The following is a 21,163-nucleotide window of genomic DNA, read 5'->3' on the forward strand; positions in this document are numbered from 1 at the left end:
CCGGTGCCAATTCTGGTTCCGGTGCCTCTGTCAGGTGCTGGTTCCGGTATCGGTGTTGGGCGCTGGGTCCTGGTGCCAATTCTGGTTCCGGTGCCTCTGTCAGGTGCTGGTTGCTGGTTCCGGTGTCGGTGTTGGGCGCTGGATCCCGGTGCCAATTCTGGTTCCGGTGCCTCTGTCAGGTGCTGGTTCCGGTATCGGTGTTGGGCGCTGGGTCCCAGTGCCAATTTGGTTCCGGTGCCTCTGTCAGGTGCCGGTTGCCAGTTCCGGTATCGGTGTTGGGCGCTGGATCCCGGTGCCAATTCTGGTTCCGGTGCCTCTGTCAGGTGCTGGTTGCCGGTTCCGGTATCGGTGTTGGGCGCTGGGTCCCGGTGCCAATTCTGGTTCCGGTGCCTCTGTCAGGTGCTGGTTGCTGGTTCCGGTATCGGTGTTGGGCGCTGGGTCCCGGTGCCAATTCTGGTTCCGGTGCCTCTGTCAGGTGCTGGTTCCGGTATCGGTGTTGGCGCTGGATCCCAGTGCCAATTCTGGTTCCGGTGCCTCTGTCAGGTGCTGGTTGCCGGTTCCGGTATCGGTGTTGGGCGCTGGGTCCCGGTGCCAATTCTGGTTCCGGTGCCTCGGTCAGGTGCTGGTTGCTGGTTCCGGTATCGGTGTTGGGCGCTGGGTCCTGGTGCCAAATCTGGTTCCGGTGCCTCTGTCAGGTGCTGGTTGCTGGTTCCGGTATCGGTGTTGGGCGCTGGGTCCCGGTGCCAATTCTGGTTCCGGTGCCTCTGTCAGGTGCTGGTTCCGGTATCGGTGTTGGGCGCTGGGTCCCGGTGCCAGTTCTGGTTCCGGTGCCTCTGTCAGGTGCTGGTTGCTGGTTCCGGTATCGGTGTTGGGCGCTGGGTCCCGGTGCCAGTGCTGGTTCCCCTTCCGGGTGCCAGTTTCCACTGCCTGGTGCCGGTTCCAGGTCCCGGTGTCAGGTGCTGAGTCCCGGTATCATGTGCTGGGTGCCGGTGCCGGTGCTGCCGTCGGGTGCTGGATTCTGGGTCCTGGTGCTGGTTCCGATGCCAAGTACTGGGTTCTGGGTCCTGGTACTGCTGTTGGGTGCTGTGTTCTGGGTCCTGGCGCTGGTTCCAGTGTCTGGTGCTGGGTTCCGGGTCCTGGTTCCGATGCCAAGTGCCAGGCCCTAGTGGCAGTCCCGGTGCCACTGTTGGACGTCGGGTTCTGTGTTCTGGGTTCTGGTTCTGGTGCCCAGTGCCAGTCCCGGTGTCAGGTGCCAGGTCCCGCCCCCGGTCCCAGTGCCGCGTGCTGGGTTCTGGTGCTGGTTGTGGTGTCCGGTACTGAGTTCTGGGTCCTGGTGCCACTGTTGGGTACTGGGTTCTGGGTCCTGATTCCGATGCCAAGTGCTGGCTGCTGGTGCCAGTCCTGGTGGCACTGTCGGGTGCTGTGTTCTGGGTCCTGGGTCACAGTTCTGGTGTCAGTTCTGTGTCCTGGTGCCAGTGTCAGGTCCTGGTGGCACTGTCGGGTGCTGTGTTCTGGGTCCCGGTTCTGGTGCCCAGTGCCAGTCCCGGTGTCAGGTGCCAGGTCCCGCCCCCGGTCCCAGTGCCTGGTGCTGGGTTCTGGTGCTGGTTCTGGTGTCAGGTACTGGGTTCTGGGTCCTGGCACTGGTTCCGATGCCAAGTACTGGGTTCTGGGTCCTGGTACTGCTGTTGGGTGCTGTGTTCTGGGTCCTGGCACTGGTTCCAGTGTCTGGTGCTGGGTTCTGGGTCCTGGTTCCGATGCCAAGTGCCAGGCCCTAGTGGCAGTCCCGGTGCCACTGTTGGATGTCGGGTGCTGAGTTCTGGGTTCTGGTTCCGGTGCCCAGTGCTGATCCCACTGCCAGTGCCGGTGTCAGGTGCCAGGTCCCACCCCCGGTCCCAGTGCTGGGTGCTGGGTTCTGGGTCCTGGTTCCGATGCCAAGTGCCAGGCCCTAGTGGCAGTCCCGGTGCCACTGTTGGATGTCGGGTGCTGTGTTCTGGGTTCTGGTTCCGGTGCCCAGTGCCAGTCCTGGTGTCAGGTGCCAGGTCCCAGCCCCGGTCCCAGTGCCGGGTGCTGGGTTCTGGTGCTGGTTCTGGTGTCAGGTACTGAGTTCTGGGTCCTGGTGCCACTCTCGGGTACTGGGTTCTGGGTCCTGGTTCCAATGCCAAGTGCTGGCTCCTGGTGCCAGTCCTGGTGCCACTGTTGGGTGCTGGGTGCTGTGTTCTGGGTCCCGGTTCTGGTGCCCAGTGCCGATCCCGGTGTCAGGTGCCAGGTCCCGCCCCTGGTCCCAGTGCCGGGTGCTGGGTTCTGTGTCCCGGTACCTGTCCCGTGTCCCGGTGCCTGTCCCGTGTCCCGGTACCTGTTCCGTGTCCCGGTACCTGTCCCGTGTCCCGGTGCCTGTCCCTTGTCCCGGTACCAGTTCCGTGTCCCGGTGCCTGTCCCGTGTCCCGGTGCCTGTCCCGTGTCCCGGTGCCAGTTCCGTGTCCCGGTACCTGTCCCGTGTCCCGGTGCCTGTCCCGTGTCCCGGTACCTGTCCCGTGTCCCGGTTCTGTGTCCCGGTGCCTGTCCCGTGTCCCGGTGCCGGTTCCGTGTCCCGGTGCCTGTCCCGTGTCCCGGTGCCTGTCCCGTGTCCCAGTACCTGTCCCGTGTCCCGGTGCCTGTCCCGTGTCCCGGTGCCTGTCCCGTGTCCCGGTCCCGGTCCCGGTTCCGTGTCCCGGTGCCTGTCCCGTGTCCCAGTACCTGTCCCGTGTCCCGGTGCCGGTTCCGGTCCCTCCCCTGCGCACCCGACTCGGTCACAGCAGGAAGCGCCACCGGCTCTCGCTCGGGTCCTGGTCCCGGTGCCTGTCCCGTGTCCCGGTCCCGGTGCCACTGTCGGGTACTGAGTTCCGTGTCCCGGTGCCTGTCCCGTGTCCCGGTCCCGGTGCCGGTTCCGTGTCCCGGTGCCTGTCCCGTGTCCCGGTCCCGGTGCCGGTTCCGTGTCCCGGTGCCTGTCCCGTGTCCCGGTGCCTGTCCCGTGTCCCGGTCCCGGTGCCTGTCCCGTGTCCCGGTGCCTGTCCCATGTCCCTGTCCCCTGTCCCGGTGCCTGTCCCGTGTCCCGGTGCCGGTTCCGGTCCCTCCCCCGCGCACCCGACTCGGTCACAGCAGGAAGCGCCGCCGGCACTCACTCGGGTCCTGGTCCCGGTCCCGGTTCCGTGTCCCGGTGCCTGTCCCGTGTCCCGGTGCCTGTCCCGTGTCCCGGTGCCGGTTCCATGTCCCGGTCCCTGTGCCACTGTCGGGTACTGAGTTCTGTGTCCCGGTGCCTGTCCCGTGTCCCGGTGCCGGTTCCGTGTCCCGGTGCCTGTCCCGTGTCCCGGTGCCTGTCCCGTGTCCCGGTGCCGGTTCCGTGTCCCGGTGCCTGTCCCGTGTCCCGGTGCCTGTCCCGTGTCCCGGTGCCTGTCCCGTGTCCCGGTGCCGGTTCCGGTCCCTCCCCTGCGCACCCGACTCGGTCACAGCAGGAAGCGCCACCGGCACTCACTCGGGTCCTGGTCCCGGTGCCGGTTCCGTGTCCCGGTACCTGTCCCGTGTCCCGGTGCCGGTTCCGTGTCCCGGTGCCTGTCCCGTGTCCCGGTGCCAGTTCTGTGTCCCGGTACCTGTCCCGTGTCCCGGTGCCTGTCCCGTGTCCCGGTTCCGTGTCCCGGTTCCGTGTCCCGGTCCCGGTTCTGTGTCCCGGTGCCTGTCCCGTGTCCCGGTGCCTGTCCCGTGTCCCTGTCCCGGTCCCGGTCCCGGTGCCTGTCCCGTGTCCCGGTTCCGTGTCCCGGTGCCTGTCCCGTGTCCCAGTGCCTGTCCCGTGTCCCGGTGCCGGTTCCAGTCCCTCTCCTGTGCACCCGACTCAGTCACATCAGGAAGCGCCGCCGGCACTCACTCGGGTCCTGGTCCCGGTGCCGGTTCTGTGTCCCGGTGCCGGTTCCGTGTCCCGGTGCCTGTCCCATGTCCCAGTTCCGTGTCCCGGTGCCTGTCCTGTGTCCCGGTACCTGTCCCGTGTCCTGGTACCTGTCCCGTGTCCCAGTGCCTGTCCCGTGTCCCGTGTCCCGGTGCCTGTCCCAGTGCCGGTTCTGTGTCCCGGTTCCGTGTCCCGGTGCCTGTCCCATGTCCGGTTCCGTGTCCCGGTGCCTGTCCCGTGTCCCGGTGCCTGTCCCATGTCCCAGTGCCAGTTCCGTGTCCCTGTCCCGTGTCCCGGTACCTGTTCCGTGTCCCGGTGCCAGTTCCGTGTCCCGGTGCCAGTTCGGTGTCCCGGTACCTGTCCCGTGTCCCTGTCCCGGTCCCGTGTCCCGGTGCCTGTCCCGTGTCCCGGTGCCGGTTCCGTGTCCCAGTGCCTGTTCCATGTTCCGGTCCCGGTGCACTGTCGGGTACTGAGTTCTGTGTCCCGGTACCTGTCCCGTGTCCCGGTGCCTGTCCCGTGTCCCGGTGCCGGTCCCGGTACCTGTCCCATGTCCCGGTACCTGTCCCATGTCCCAGTACCTGTCTCGTGTCCGGTGCCGGTTCCGGTCCCTCCCCTGCGCACCCGACTCGGTCACAGCAGGAAGCGCCGCCGGCTCTCACTCGGGTCCTGGTCCCGGTCCCGGTTCCGTGTCCCGGTGCCTGTCCCTGTGCCTGTCCCGTGTCCCGGTACCTGTCCCGTGTCCCGGTGCCGGTTCCGTGTCCCGGTGCCTGTCCCGTGTCCCGGTACCTGTCCTGTGTCCCGTTGCCGGTTCCGTGTCCCGGTGCCTGTCCCCTGTCCCGGTGCCTGTCCCGTGTCCCGTTGCCGGTTCCGTGTCCCGGTGCCTGTCCCCTGTCCCGGTGCCTGTCCCGTGTCCCGGTACCTGTCCCGTGTCCCGGTCCCGGTTCCGTGTCCCGGTACCTGTCCCGTGTCCCAGTGCCTGTCCCGGTGCCTGTCCCGTGTCCCGGTACCTGTCCCCTGTCCCGGTGCCGGTTCCGTGTCCCGGTCCCGGTGCCACTGTCGGGTACTGAGTTCTGTGTCCCGGTACCTGTCCCGTGTCCCGGTACCTGTCCCTGTGCCTGTCCCGTGTCCCGGTGCCTGTCCCATGTCCCGGTCCCGTGTCCCGGTGCCTGTCCCGTGTCCCGGTACCTGTCCCTGTGCCTGTCCCGTGTCCCGGTTCCGTGTCCCATGTCCCTGTCCCGTGTCCCGGTGCCTGTCCCGTGTCCCGGTGCCGGTCCCGTGTCCCGGTTCCGTGTCCCGGTGCCGGTTCCGTGTCCCGGTGCCTGTCCCGTGTCCCGGTTCCGTGTCCCGGTGCCTGTCCCGTGTCCCAGTCCCGTTCCCGTGTCCCGGTGCCTGTCCCGTGTCCCGGTTCCGTGTCCCGGTACCTGTCCCCTGTCCCGTGTCCCGGTGCCTGTCCCATGTCCCGGTTCCGTGTCCCGGTGCCTGTCCCGTGTCCCGGTGCCGGTTCCGGTCCCTCCCCCGCGCACCCGACTCGGTCACAGCAGGAAGCGCCGCCGGCCGCTCTCTCTCGCTCCGCGCGGCGACACCAGCGGGGGTGACACCTCTCGGGTGACACCGGGGGCCACCCCGGCGGGCGGCGACAGCGGCGACAGCGCGGCCACCGCTCCGTAAGTGCCGCCGGCATTCCCGGGAATTCGGTATCCCGGGAATTCGGTATCCCGGGATTTAATTCCGCGCACCGGGAATTCCGGAGCCGCCCCCTCGCTCACCTGGCGGAGAGGGCGGATCCCGGGAAATCTCATCCCGGAGAATTCCCCACAGGGAGAACTTCGGAACCCGGGCCGTGGTGGCGGGGGGGGACGGGGACACCTCAAACTTGTCCCCGAGGTGCCACCCAGGTGCCACCCTTGGACTCGGCGACACCGCCCCGAGCGGGGGAGGCGACACCGGGCGGGGACGGAGCCCAACTTTCACCGAGAGAGGCACCGGCGGCGACTTCCTGGTGCGGGGAGGTGGCCCCGGGGGGACTTTGGAGGTGACAGGAGGTGACAGGAGGTGGCACCGGGGGTGGTGGCACCGAGGGGACAGAGCGGGGACGGGGGGAGGGGACGTTGGTGACAGCGCCGGGCTCGGTTTCGTTTCCTCCGTGTCCCCGCGGTTGCGTCACGGGGGAGCTCGGGGATGTTGTCCCCAAGGCGGAGGGAGGGGAGGTGACACAAAAAGGCCTTGGTGACAGCGACGAGGGGGTGGCGGTGTCGCCAGGGAGGCTCGGAAAGGTTTGGAAGTTGGGAAAATTGGGATGGGATGGGAAGGGCGGGATTGTCCCCCGTGTCCTTGTGGGGGGTGAGGGGACATTGGTGTCACTTGGTGTCCCCCGATGTCCCTCGATGTCCCCTCGGTGTCCCCTCGGTGTCCCCTCGGTGTCCCTCGGTGTCCCCTCGGTGTCCCTCGATGTCCCTCGGTGTCCCTCGATGTCCCCTCGATGTCCCTCGGTGTCCCTCGATGTCCCTCGATGTCCCCTCGATGTCCCTCGGTGTCCCTCGATGTCCCCTCGGTGTCCCTCGGTGTCCCTCGGTGTCCCTCGGTGTCCCTCGGTGTCCCCTCGGTGTCCCTTGGTGTCCCTCGATGTCCCCTCGGTGTCCCTCAATGTCCCTCGATGTCCCCTCGGTGTCCCTCGGTGTCCCTCGATGTCCCTCGGTGTCCCCTCGGTGTCCCCTCGGTGTCCCTCGGTGTCCCTCGGTGTCCCTCGGTGTCCCTCGATGTCCCCTCGGTGTCCCCTCGGTGTCCCTCGGTGTCCCTCAATGTCCCCTCGATGTCCCTCGGTGTCCCTCGATGTCCCTCGATGTCCCTCGATGTCCCCTCGATGTCCCCTCGATGTCCCCTCGGTGTCCCTCGATGTCCCTCGGTGTCCCCTCGATGTCCCCTCGGTGTCCCTCGATGTCCCTCGGTGTCCCTCGGTGTCCCTCGGTGTCCCTCGATGTCCCCTCGATGTCCCTCGGTGTCCCTCGATGTCCCCTCGATGTCCCTCGATGTCCCCTCGGTGTCCCTCGATGTCCCTCGATGTCCCCTCGATGTCCCTCGTGTCCCTCGGTGTCCCCTCGATGTCCCTCGATGTCCCCTCGGTGTCCCTCGATGTCCCTCGATGTCCCCTCGATGTCCCTCAGTGTCCCTCGGTGTCCCCTCGATGTCCGTGTCCCTCGGTGTCCCTCAATGTCCCTGATGTCCCTCGTGTCCCTCGATGTCCCTCGATGTCCCTCGGTGTCCCTCGGTGTCCCTCGGTGTCCCTCGATGTCCCCTCGGTGTCCCTCGATGTCCCTCGGTGTCCCTCGATGTCCCCTCGATGTCCCTCGATGTCCCTCGATGTCCCCTCGGTGTCCCTCGATGTCCCCTCGATGTCCCTCGATGTCCCTCGATGTCCCTCGATGTCCCTTGATGTCCCTCGATGTCCCTCGATGTCCCCTCGGTGTCCCTCGGTGTCCCTCGGTGTCCCCTCTGATGTCCCTCGTCCGTTGTCCCTCGTGTCCCTCGATGTCCCCTCGGTGTCCCTCGATGTCCCTCGATGTCCCTCGATGTCCCTCGATGTCCCCTCGTGTCCCTCGATGTCCCCTCGGTGTCCCTTGGTGTCCCCTCGTGTCCCTCGATGTCCCTCGATGTGTCCCCTTCCCCTCGTGGTGTCCTCTGTCCCTCGATGTCCCCTCGATGTCCCCTCGATGTCCCCTCGATGTCCCTTGGTGTCCCTCGATGTCCCTCGATGTCCCGTGTCCCTGATGTCCCTTCCGATGTCCCTCGGTGTCCCCTCGATGTCCCTCGATGTCCTCGATGTCCCTCGTGTCCCTCAGTGTCCCTCGATGTCCCCTCGATGTCCCTCGGTGTCCCTCGATGTCCCCTCGGTGTCCCCTCGATGTCCCCAGCCCTGGCCATGAGGGTGTTGCTGGGAATTCCCATTGGGATTTTTTCCATGGAGTTTTCCATCCCAGTTATGGGGACGGGATGGGGACACGCTGGGGACATCCAAGCCCTGCTGTCCCCGTGCCACCCCCGTGGGAATGGTGGAAAAGTGTGGGAAAAAACCCATAAATTGAATATTTTTGTGCCTAAAAAATACCTTAAAATCCTAAAAATTCCTAAAAATTCGCCAAAATTCCCTGAAAATTCTCTGCCATGGGGACGGGATGGGGACACGCTGGGGACATCCAAGCCCTGCTGTCCCCGTGCCACCCCCATGGGAATGGGGCTGGAAATGGGGGAAAATTGTGGGGGGAAAAAAATCCCATAAATGGAATATTTCTGTGCCTAAAAATTCCCTAAAAATTCCCTAAAAAATCCCTAAAAATTCCCTAAAAATTCCCTAAAAATTCGCCAAAAATTCCCTAAAAATTCCCTGCTGTCCCTGTGCCACCCCCATGGGAATGGGGCTGGAAATGGGGGAAAAATCCCATAAATGGAATATTTCTGTGCTAAAAATTCTCTGAAAATCCCTAAACATTCCCTAAAAAACCCCTAAAAATTCCGTGAAAATTCCCTGCTGTCCCCGTGCCACCCCCATGGGAATGGGGCTGGAAATGAGGGAAAATTGTGGGGGAAAAAACCCATAAATGGAATATTTCTGTGCCTAAAAATTCCCTGAAAATTCCCTGAAAATTCCCTAAAAACCCCTAAAAATTCGCCAAAAATTCCCTGAAAATTCTCTGCTGTCCCCGTGCCACCCCCATGGGAATGGGGCTGGAAATGGGGGAAAATTGTGGGGGAAAAAAAATCCCATAAATTGAATATTTCTGTGCCTAAAAAATCCCCAAAAAATCCCTAAAAATTCCCTAAAAATTCCCTGCTGTCCCCGTGCCACCCCCATGGGAATGGGGCTGGAAATGAGGGAAAATTGTGGGGGAAAAAAACCCATAAATTGAATATTTTTGTGCCTAAAAAATCCCTAAAAATTCTCTGCTGTCCCCGTGCCACCCCCATGGGAATGGGGCTGGAAATGAGGGAAAATTTGGGGAGAAAAAACCCCATAAATTGAATATTTCTGTGTCTAAAAATTCCCTAAAAATCCCTAAAAGATCCCTAAAAATTCCCTAAAAAAACCCTAAAAATTCGCCAAAAATTCCCTGAAAATTCCCTGCTGTCCCCGTGCCATCCCCATGGGAATGGGGCTGGGAATGGGGGAAAAGTGTGGGAAAAAAACCCATAAATGGAATATTTCTGTCCCTAAAAATTCCCTAAAAATTCCCTAAAAATTCCCTAAAAATTCCCTTAAAAACCCCTAAAAATTCGCCAAAAATTATCCAAAAATTCTCTGCTGTCCCTGTGCCATCCCCATGGGAATGGGGGAAAAGTGTGGGAAAAAAACCTCACAAATTGAATATTTTTGTGCCTAAAAAATCCCTAAAAATCCCTAAAAATTCCCTTAAAAACCCCTAAAAATTCGCCAAAAATTCTCTAAAAATTCCCTGCTGTCCCCGTGCCACCCCCGTGGGAATGGGGCTGGAAATGAGGGAAAATTTGGGGAGAAAAGAAACCCCATAAATTGAATATTTTTGTGCCTAAAAAATCCCCTAAAAATCCCTAAAAATTCCCAAAAAATTCCCAAAAAATTCCCTGCTGTCCCCATGCCACCCCCATGGGAATGGGGCTGGGAAGGGGGGAAAAAAACCCCATAAATTGAATATTTCTGTGCCTAAAAAATCCCTAAAAATTCCTTGAAAATTCCCTGTTGTATCCGTGCCACCCCCATGGCAATGGGGGAAAAATTGGGGAGAAAAAAACCCCATAAATTGAATATTTCTGTGCCTAAAAATTCCCTAAAAAATCCCCTAAAAATCCCCAAAAATTCCCTAAAAATTCCCTAAAAAACCCCAAAAAATTCCCAAAAAATTCCCTGCTGTCCCCGTGCCACCCCCATGGGAATGGGGCTGGAAATGGGGGAAAAAACCCCATAAATTGAATATTTCTGTCCCTAAAAATCCCCAAAAAATCCCCTAAAAATTCCCAAAAAATTCCCTAAAAATCCCCAAAAATTCCCTAAAAATCCGCTGGAATTCCGCGGGATTTGGGATTGGGGTGGCCTCGGATTTTGGGGGGACAGGAAGGGACAAAGATGGGGAGGTGGCCTGGCTGCTCTTGGGGCCACCTGGGTTGGGGACATGGCCCGAGTGTCACCGAGGTTGTGCAAAGGATGTGGCTTCGTGCAGAGAGGCCCTGGGGGCGGGGAGAGAACAAAAACCCCAAAGAAACGCCCCAAAAAAAACCAAAATCCGGATGTGAATAAAAAAACCCAAAATCCGGATGTGAATAAAAAAACCCAAAATCCGGATGTGAATAAAAAACCCCAAAATTTGGAGATGAATAAAAAACCCCAAAATCCGGATGTGAATAAAAATCCCCAAAATCAGAGGTGAATAAAAATCCCCAAAACTCGGAGGTGAATAAAAATCCCTAAAAAATCTGGAGGTGAATAAAAAACCCCAAAATCTGGAGGTGAATAAAAAACCCCAAAACTCGGAGGTGAATAAAAAGCCTAAAAAATCTGGAGGTGAATAAAAAACCCAAAAATCAGAGGTGAATAAAAAACCTAAAAAATCCGGAGGTGAATAAAAACCCCAAAATCTGGAGGTGAATAAAAAATCCCAAAATCCGGATGTGAATAAAAATCCCAAAATCTGGAGATGAATAAAAATCCCTAAATTTGGAGGTGAATAAAAATCCCAAAAATCAGAGGTGAATAAAAAACCCCAAAACTCGGAGGTGAATAAAAATCCCTAAAAAATCTGGAGGTGAATAAAAATCCCAAAATCTGGAGGTGAATAAAAAATCCCAAAATCTGGATGTGAATAAAAATCTCAAAATCTGGAGGTGAATAAAAATCCCAAAAATCAGAGGTGAATAAAAAACCCCAAAACTCGGAGGTGAATAAAAAGCCTAAAAAATCTGGATGTGAATAAAAAATCCCAAAATCCAGAGGTGAATAAAAATCCCTAAAAAATCCGGATGTGAATAAAAAACCCCAAAATCCGGATGTGAATAAAAAGCCTAAAAAATCTGGATGTGAATAAAAAATCCCAAAAATCAAGGTGAATAAAAAATCCAAAATCTGGATGTGAATAAAAAACCCCAAAATCCAGGGATGAATAAAAATCCCAAAAATCAGAGGTGAATAAAAAACCCCAAAATCCGGAGGTGAATAAAAAACCCCAAAATCCGGATGTGAATAAAAAACCCCAAAACTCGGAGGTGAATAAAAATCCCAAAATCCGGAGGTGAATAAAAATCCCAAAACTCGGAGGTGAATAAAAAGCCTAAAAAATCTGGATGTGAATAAAAATCCCAAAATCCGGATGTGAATAAAAATCCCAAAATCTGGATGTGAATAAAAATCCCAAAATCCGGAGGTGAATAAAAATCCCAAAATCCGGAGGTGAATAAAAAACCCCAAAATCCAGAGGTGAATAAAAATCCCAAATCTGGAGGTGAATAAAAAAAACCAAAATCTGGATGTGAATAAAAATCTCAAAATCCGGATGTGAATAAAAATCCCAAAATCCGGAGATGAATAAAAAAGCCCAAAACTCGGAGGTGAATAAAAATCCCAAAATCTGGAGGTGAATAAAAATCCCAAAAATCGGAGGTGAATAAAAATCCCAAAATCTGGAGGTGAATAAAAATCCCAAAAATCAGAGGTGAATAAAAAACCCCAAAACTTGGAGGTGAATAAAAAGCCTAAAAAATCTGGATGTGAATAAAAGTCCCAAAATCCGGAGGTGAATAAAAATCCCAAAATCTGGAGGTGAATAAAAATCCCAAAAATCAGAGGTGAATAAAAAATCCCAAAATCCGGATGTGAATAAAAACCCCAAAATCTGGAGGTGAATAAAAATCCCAAAATCTGGAGGTGAATAAAAATCCCAAAATCTGGAGATGAATAAAAAGCCTAAAAAATCTGGATGTGAATAAAAATCTCAAAATCCAGATGTGAATAAAAAACCCTAAAATTTGGAGGTGAATAAAAATCCCAAAATCCAGAGGTGAATGTAAATCCCTAAAATCCGGATGTGAATAAAAAACCAAAAAATCTGGAGGTGAATAAAAAACCCAAAACTCGAGGTGAATAAAAGCCTAAAAAATCTGGAGGTGAATAAAAAACCCCAAAACTCGGAGGTGAATAAAAAGCCTAAAAAATCTGGATGTGAATAAAAAACCCCAAAATCCGGAGGTGAATAAAAAATCCAAAATCCGGATGTGAATAAAAATGTTGGGGACACAGAGATGGTGCTGGAGGTGACAAGGACACAGAGATGTCACTCTGGAGGTTACAGGAACATGGAGATGTCCTTAAAGATGTGTTGGGGACAGGGACATGTCACTGTGGAGGTGACAAGGACACGGAGGTGTCCCTTAGGTGTTGTTGGGGACACAGAGATGGCGCTGGAGGTGACAAGGACATGGAGGTGTCCCTGAAGAGGTGTTGGGGACATGGAGATGGCTCTGGAGGTGACAAGGACACATAGATGTCACTCTGGAGGTGACAGGAACATGGTGGTGTCCTTAAAGATGTGTTGGGGACAGGGACATGTCACTCTGGAGGTGACAAGGACATGGAGGTGTCCCTAAAGAGGTGTTGGGGACATGGAGATGTCACTGTGGAGGTGACAAGGACATGGAGGTGTCCCTGAAGAGGTGTTGGGGACATGGAGATGGCTCTGGAGGTGACAAGGACATGGAGGTGTCCTTGAGGAGGTGTTGGGGACACAGAGATGGCGCTGGAGGTGACAAGGACACATAGATGTCACTCTGGAGGTGACAGGAACATGGAGATGTCCCTGAAGAGGTGTTGGGGACATGGAGGTGTCACTGTGGAGGTGACAGGGACATGGAGGGTCGATGTGGAGGTGTTGGGGACACTGAGGTGGCTCTGGAGGTGACAGGGACGCGGGCGTTGCTCTGGGCATGGTGGGGACATCATTTGTCCCTTTCCCCTTTTTCCCTTTTCCCCCTTTTCCCCTTTTCCCCTTTTTCCCCTTTTCCCCCTTTTTTCCCCATTTTCCCCCTTTTCCCTTTTCCCCTTTTTCCCCTTTTTCCCCCTTTCCATTTCCCCTTCCCTTTTCCCTTCCTTTCCCCTTTCTCTTTTCCATTTTCCTCTTTCAATTTTTTCTGTTTCCCTTTTTCCCCTTTTCCCCATTTTCCCCCTTTTCCCCTTTTCCCCTCCTTTTCCCCCCAATTCCTTTTCCTTTCCCCTTCCTTTTCTTCCTTTTCCCCTTTTCCCTTTTCCTCATTTTTCCCTTTCCCTTTTCCCCCTTTTTCCCCTTTTCCCCTTTTCCCCCCTTTCCCCCTTCCCCATTTCCCTTTCTTTTCCTTTTTTCCTTTTTCCTTTCCTTTTCCCCTTTTCCCTTTTCCCCCTTTTCTCCCTTTTCCCCCTTTTTCCCCTTTTTCCCTTTGCCCCTCCTTTTTCCTTTCCCTTTTCCCATTCCCTTTCCCTTTCCCTTCTCTTTTCCCCTTTCCCTTTCCTCTTTCCCTATCCTTTCCCCCCTTTCCCCTTTCCTTTCTCCCCTTTTCCCCCTCCTTTTCCCCTTTTCCCCCTTTTCCCTTTCCCCTTTTCCCCATTTCCCTTTTCCCCTTTTCCCCCATTCCTTCCCTTTCCCCTCCCTTTTCCCCCCTTCCTTTTCCCTCCTTTCCCCCTTTTCCCCTTCCCTTTTCCCCTTTCCCCCCCTCCTTTTCCCCTTTTCCCCTTTTCCCTTTCCTTTTCCTTTTCCCCCTTTTTTCCCTTTTCCCCTTCCCATCTCCCTTTCCCTTCTCCCTTTTCCTTTCTTTTTCCCCCTTCCCCTTTCCCTTTTTCCTTCCCCCCCCCTTTTCCCCATTTCCCTTTTTCCCCTTTCCCCAATTTCCTTTTCCCCCTTTTCCCTTTCCCTTTTTTCCCTTTTCCCCCTTTCCCCCTTTCCCCTTTTTCCCTTCTTCCCCTTCCCATTTTCCCTTCCTTTTCCCCCATTCCCTTTTCCCCTTTTCCCCATTCCCTTCTCCCTTTTCCCCCCCATTCCCTTTTTCCCCTTTTCCCATTCCTTTCCCCCCTTTTCCCCTTCCCTTTCTGCCCTTTTCCCCAATCCTTTCCCCTTTTCCTCCTTTCCCCCTTTCCCCATTCCATTTCCCCCTTTCCCCCCAATTCCTTTTCCCCTTTCCCTTTTTCCCTTTCCCCCTTTTCCCCATTCCCTTTCTCCCCTTTTCCCCCATTCCTTTCCCCCTTTTCCCCATTTCCCTTTTCCCCCTTTCCCACCTTTCCCCCCCTTTTCCCCATTTCCTTTCCCCTTTTCCCCAATCCTTTTCCCCTTTTTCCCCTTTTCTCACTTTTACCCCCTTTTTCCCTTTTCCCCTTCCCATCTCCCTTTCCCCTTCTCCTTTTCCCCCTTCCTTTTCCCATCCTTTCCCCCCCTTTCCCCCATTCCCTTTCTCCCCTTTTCCCCCCAATTCCTTTCCCCTTTTCCCTTCCTTTCCCCCCCTTTCCCCCATTCCCTTTCTCCCCTTTTCCCCATCCTTTCCCCTTTTCCCCTTTTTCCACCCATTTTCCCCCCTTTTCCCCTGTTCCCTTTCTCCCCTTTTCCCCAATTCCTTTTCCCCCTTTTCCCCATTCCCTTTTTCCCTTTTCCCTTCCTTCCCCCCTTTCCCCCATTCCCTTTTTCCTTTTCCCCCATTCCCTTTCTCCCCTTTCCCCCCCAATCCCTTTCCCCTTTTCCCATTTTTTCCCACCTTTTTTCCCACCCTTTTCCCACCATTCCAGGGAAGGGATGTTCCTCCGCTGACACCACCTCCGGCTCCGCGCTGACGATGTCGGCGCTGCCCGAGCCGCTGGGCCGACCCCGCAGCCGCTCCTCCCGCAGCCTCCCCGGCACCCTGGAGGCCACGGAAACCCCGGACCGGGATCCTCGGGATCACCGGGATCACCGGGATCATCACCGGGATCACCACCGGGAGGAGGAGGAGGAGGAGGAGGAGGAGGAGGAGGAGGAGGAGGAGGAAGAGTCGCGCATCCTCAAGGTTTGCTTCTACAGCAACAGCTGCAACCTGGGCAAGAACTTCAAGCTGGTCAAGTGCTCCGTGGGCACCGAGGTCCGGGTAGGCGGGAATGCCCGGGGGAGCGGGAATTTGGGAATTTTGGGTTGGGAGTTTGGGAATTTGAGGGTGGGAATTTGGGAATTCGGGGAGTGGGAATTTGGGAATTTGAGGGTGGGAATTTGGGAATTTGAGGGTGGGAATTTGGGAATTTGAGAGTGGGAATTTGGAATTTGGGAGGTGGGAATTTGGGGCTGGGAATTTGAGGTGGGAATTTGGGAATTTGAGGGTGGGAATTTGAGGGTGAGAATTTGTGAATTCGAGGGAGTGGGAATTTGGGAATTTGGGAGTGGGTTGGGAATTTGAGGTGGAATTTGGGAATTTGAGAGTGGGAGTTTGGGAATTTGAGAGTGGGAATTGGGAATTCGGGAGTGGAATTGGGAATTTGGGTTGGGAATTTGAGTGGAATTTGGAATTTGAGGTGGGAATTTGGGAATTCGGGTTGGGAATTTGAGGGTGGGAATTTGGGAATTTGGGAGTGGGAATTTGGGAATTCGGGGTTGGGAATTTGGGAATTTGAGGGTGGGAATTTGGGAATTCGGGGTTGGGAATTTGAGGGTGGGAATTTGGGAATTCGGGGGAGTGGGAATTCGGGGGTGGAATTGGGAATTTCGAGGGAGTGGGAATTTGGGAATTTGGGGCTGGGATCGGGAATTTGGGAGTGGGGTTGGGAATTTGAGGGTGGGAATTGGGAATTCGAGGGAGTGGGAATTTGGGAATTTGGGGCTGGGATCGGGGAATTTGGGAGTGGGGTTGGGAATTTGAGGGTGGGAATTTGGGAATTTGGGGGAGTGGGAATTTGGGAATTCGGGGCTGGGATCGGGGAATTTGGGAGTGGGATCAGGGAATTTGGGAGTGGGGTTGGGAAATCGGGGTGTAAAATGGGAATTCGGGGCTGGGATTGGAAATTCAGGGTTGGCATTGGGATTTTGGGGGTGGGAATTGGGAATTCAGGGCGGGAATTGGGAATTCAGGCCTGGGATTGGGAATTTGGGGTTGGGATTGGGAATTCAGGGTTGGGAGTGGAAATTTGGGGCGGAAATTGGCAATTCAGGGTTGGGATTGAGAATTCCGGGCTGGGATTGGGAATTCGGGGTGTAAAATGGTAATTCGGGGTTGGGATTGGGAATTTGCAGCTGGGATTGGGAATTTGGGGCAGAAATCGGGAATTCAGGGCAGAAATTGGGAATTTTCCCCTGAGGATTTGATCCCACAGAATTCCCACTCACCACATCCCTGGCATTTTTTTTTCCTGAAGATTTGATCCCACAGGATCCCTGCTCACCAGATCCCTGGGGTTTTTTTCCCCAGGAATCCATCCCTCCTTTTTTTGCCCCAAGGATTTTATCCCACAGAATTCCCACTCACCAGATCCCTGGCTTTTTTTCCCCTGAGGATTTGATCCCACAGAATTCCCACTCACCAGATCCCTGGGGTTTTTTCCCCCTCACCAGATCCCTGGCTTTTTTTTTTCCCTGATGATTTGATCCCACAGAATTCCCCTCACCAGATCCCTGTGGGATTTTTTTTCCTCTGGAGATTTGATCCCACAGAATTCCCACTCACCAGATCCCTGGGTTTTTTTCCCCTCACTCAATCCCTGTTGGGTTTTTTCTCCCCAGGAGTTGATCCCACAGAATTCCCACTCACCACATCCCTGGCATTTTTTTCCCAGAGGATTTGATCCCACAGAATTCCCACTCACCAGATCCCTGTGGGATTTTTTTCCCTGAGGATTTGATCCCACAGAATTCACCTCACCAGATCCCTGGGGGTTTTTTCCCTTCACTCAATCCCTGTTGGGAATTTTCCCCTGATGATTTGATCCCACAGAATTCACCTCACCAGATCATTGGGTTTTTTTCCCGGAGGATTTGATCCCACAGAATTCTCACTCACCAGATCCCTGTTGGGGTTTTTTCCCCCTGAGGATTTGATCCCACAGAATTCCCACCTCACCAGATCCCTGGCTTTTTTCCCCTGAGGATTTGATCCCACAGAATTCCCACTCACAAGATCCCTGGCATTTTTTCCCCTAAGGATTTGATCCCACAGAATTCCCACTCACCAGATCCCTGTTGGATTTTTTTTCCCTGAGGATTTGATCCCACAGAATCCCACTCACCAGATCCCTGGGGTTTTTTCCCCTCATTCAATCCCTGTTGGGTTTTTTCCCCCTGAGGATTTGATCCCACAGAATTCCCCTCACCACATCCCTGGCATTTTTTCCCCTGAGGATTTGATCCCACGGGATCCCCCCTCACCGGATCCCTGGGTTTTTTTCCCCAGGAATCGATCCCTCCTTTTTTTGCCCCAAGGATTTTATCCCACAGAATTCCCACTCACCAGATCCCTGTGGGATTTTTTCCCCTCAGGATTTGATCCCACAGAATTCCACTCACCAGATCCCTGTGGGATTTTTTCCCCCGAGGATTTGATCCCACAGAATTCCCACTCACCAGATCCCTGGGGTTTTTTTCCCCAGGAATCGATCCCCCCTTTTTTCCCCTGATTATTTGATCCCACAGAATTCCCACTCACCAGATCCCTGGGGTTTTTTCCCTGATGATTTGATCCCACCGAATCCCCACTCACCACATCCCTGGCATTTTTTCCCCCTGAGGATTTGATCCCACAGATTCCCACTCACCAGATTCCTGTGGGATTTTTCCCCTGAGGATTTGATCCCACAGAATTCCCACTCACCAGATCCCTGGGTTTTTCCCCCTCAGGATTTGATCCCACAGAATTCACCTCACCAGATCCCTGTGGGATTTTTTTCCCCAGGAATCGATCCCTCCTTTTTTCCCCCAAGGATTTGATCCCACAGAATCCCACTCACCAGATCCCTGTTGGGGTTTTTTTCCCTGAGGATTTGATCCCACAGAATCCCACTCACCAGATCCCTGGGGCTTTTTTCCCCTCACTCAATCCCTGTTGGGAATTTTCCCCCTCAGAATTTGATCCCACAGAATTCACCTCACCAGATCCTTGGGGTTTTTTTCCCCTCATTCAATCCCTGTTGGGTTTTTTCCCCTGAGGATTTGATCCCACAGGAATCCCACTCACCAGATCCCTGAATTTTTTCCCCCTGAGGATTTGATCCCACAGAATTCACCTCACCAGATCCCTGTGGGATTTTTCCCTGATGATTTGATCCCACAGAATTCCCACTCACCAGATCCCTGGGGTTTTTTCCCCTCATTCAATCCCTGTTGGGAATTTTCCCCTGAGGATTTGATCCCACAGAATCCCACTCACCAGATCCCGGGATTTTTTCCCCCAAGGATTTGATCCCACAGAATTCACCTCACCAGATCCCTGGGTTTTTCCCCCTGAGGATTTGATCCCACAGAATTCACCCTCACCACATCCCTTGCATTTTTTCCCTGAGAATTTGATCCCACAGAATTCCCCCTTTACCAGATCCCTGGGGTTTTTCCCCCTGATGATTTGATCCCACAGAATTCACCTCACCAGATCCCTGGGTTTTTTTCCCCAGGAGTTGATCCCTCCCTTTTTTTTTCTCCCCCCAGGATTTGATCCCACAGAATTCACCTCACCAGATCCCTGTTGGGATTTTTTTCCCTGAGGAGTTGATCCCACAGAATTCCCCCTCACCAGATCCCTGCTTTTTCCCCAGGAATCCATCCCTCCTTTTTTGTCCCAAGGATTTGATCCCACAGAATTCCCACTCACCAGATCCCTGTTGGCATTTTTTCCCCTGAGGATTTGATCCCACAGAATTCCACTCACCAGATCCCTGGGTTTTTTTTCCCCTCATTCAATCCCTGTTGTTTTTTTTCCCCTGAGGATTTGATCCCACAGAATCCCACTCACCAGATCCCTGGGGTTTTTTTTCCCCTGATGATTTGATCCCACAGATTCCCACTCATCAGATCCTTGGGGTTTTTCCCCCCAGCATTTGATCCCACAGAATCCCACTCACCAGATCCCTGTGGGATTTTTTCCCCTGATGATTTGATCCCACAGAATTCACCTCACCAAATCCCTGGGATTTTTTCCCCTCACTGAATCCCTGTTGGTTTTTTTTGTCCCCTGAGGATTTGATCCCACAGAATTCACCTCACCAGATCCTTGGGGTTTTTTCCCCCCCAGTATTTGATCCCACAGAATTCCCACTCACCACATCCCTGGGTTTTTCCCCTCAGGATTTGATCCCACAGAATTCACCTCACCACATCCCTGGCATTTTTTTTCCCCTGAGGATTTGATCCCACAGAATTCCCACTCACCACATCCCTGGCGGATTTTTTTCCCGGAGGATTTGATCCCACAGAATTCCCACTCACCAGATCCCTGGGGCTTTTTTCCCCTCATTCAATCCCTGTTGGGTTTTTTCCCCCTGATGATTTGATCCCACAGAATTCCCACTCACCAGATCCCTGGCGTTCTTTCCCTCCTGAGGATTTGATCCCACAGAATCCCACTCACCAAATCCCTGGGTTTTTTTCCCCTCACTGAATCCCTGTTGGTTTTTTTTCTCCCCTGAGGATTTGATCCCACAGAATTCCCACTCACCAGATTCCTGTGGGATTTTTCCCCTGAGGATTTGATCCCACAGAATCCCACTCACCAGATCCCTGGGTTTTTCTCCCCTCACCAGATCCCTGGCGCTTTTTTCCCCTGAGGATTTGATCCCACAGAATTCCCCTCACCAGATCCCTGGGTTTTTCCCCCTCAGGATTTGATCCCACAGAATTCACACTCACCAGATCCCTGGCTTTTTTTTTCCCTGAGGATTTGATCCCACAGATTCCCACTCACCAGATCCCTGGGGTTTTATCCCTCGGGAATTGATCCCTGTTTTCCTCCTCTGGAGTTGATATCTTTTCCCCCTCTCCAGCAGTTGATCCCACGGGATCCCTCCTCACCAGATCCCTGGGGTTTCCCCCCCCCCAGGAATCGATCCCTCCTTTTTTTGCCCCAAGGATTTTATCCCACATAATCCCACTCACCGGATCCCTGGGGTTTTTTTCCCCCAGGAGTTGATCCCTCCTTTTTTTTCTCCCCCAAGGATTTGATCCCACAGAATTCCCCTCACCACATCCCTGGCATTTTTTCCCCCTGAGGATTTGATCCCACGGGATCCCCCCTCACCGGATCCCTGGGGTTTCCCTGTCCCCCCGCAGGAGGTGATCCGCTCGATCCTGCAGAGCGGGCGCATCGGGCCGGACGTCCGTCTGTCCCGGTGCTACGGGCTGCGCCTCACGCACGTCAAGTCCAGCGAGCTGCACTGGCTGCACCCGCTGCTCACCGTGGGCCAGGCCCAGCGCAAGTACCACAGCCTGCACCTGGAGGCCGAGTGGAGGTGCCGCCACTGTCCCCGTCGTCCCCACGTTGTCACCACATTGTCCCCTTTGTCACCACATTGTCCCCACATTGTCCCCTTTGTCCTCCCATTCTCCCCACATTGTCCCCACTGTCCTCCCATTGTCCCCTTTGTCCCCGTTGTCCCATTGTCCCCACATTGTCCCCATTGTCCCCATTGTCCCCTTTGTCTCCACATTGTCCCCTTTGTCCCCATGGTCCCCATTGTCACCTTTGTCCCCACATTGTCCCCACATTGTCCCCATTGTCCCCATTGTCACCACATTGTCCCCACATTGTCCCCTTTGTCCTCCCATTCTCCCCACATTGTCCCCACTGTCCTCCCATTGTCCCCTTTGTCCCCCTTGTCCCCTTTGTCCGACTGACCCCACTGTCCCCACATTGTCCCCTTTGTCCCCGTTGTCCCCATTGTCACCGTTGTCCCCACATTGTCCCCACATTGTCCCCATTGTCCCCATTGTCCCCTTTGTCCCCACATTGTCCCCTTTGTCCTCCCATTCTACCCATATGTCCCCATTGTTGCCGTTGTTCCCACATTGTCCCCACATTGTCCCCACATTGTCCCCTTTGTCCCCATTGTTCCCATTGTCCCCACATTATTCCCACATTGTCCCCACATTGTCCCCTTTGTCCCCATTGTCCCCACATTGTCCCCTTTGTCCTCTTTGTCCCCACATTGTCTCCTTTGTCCTCCCATTCCCCCACATTGTCCCCACTGTCCTCACATTATCCCCATTGTCCCCACATTGTCCCCACATTGTCCCACATTGTCCCCATTGTCCCCATTTGTCCCCACATTGTTCCCTTTGC

The 21,163-nt window shown here is 54.9% G+C and overlaps 1 protein-coding gene across 1 annotated transcript in view; it reads left to right on the forward strand.

Annotated features, from left to right (window-relative positions):
* PTK2B (protein tyrosine kinase 2 beta) overlaps window positions 1-21,163 on the forward strand; it is a 118,419-nt gene that overhangs the window by 18,917 nt on the left and 78,339 nt on the right. The window contains exons 2-3 of the mRNA XM_064710083.1: window positions 14,670-15,004; window positions 20,155-20,333. Of these exons, the coding sequence (XP_064566153.1) occupies window positions 14,670-15,004; window positions 20,155-20,333 (514 nt within the window). The remainder of the gene's footprint in view (window positions 1-14,669; window positions 15,005-20,154; window positions 20,334-21,163) is intronic.

This window comes from Zonotrichia leucophrys, chromosome 3, assembly GCF_028769735.1.
Source record: "Zonotrichia leucophrys gambelii isolate GWCS_2022_RI chromosome 3, RI_Zleu_2.0, whole genome shotgun sequence".
Lineage (NCBI taxonomy): Eukaryota > Metazoa > Chordata > Aves > Passeriformes > Passerellidae > Zonotrichia > Zonotrichia leucophrys.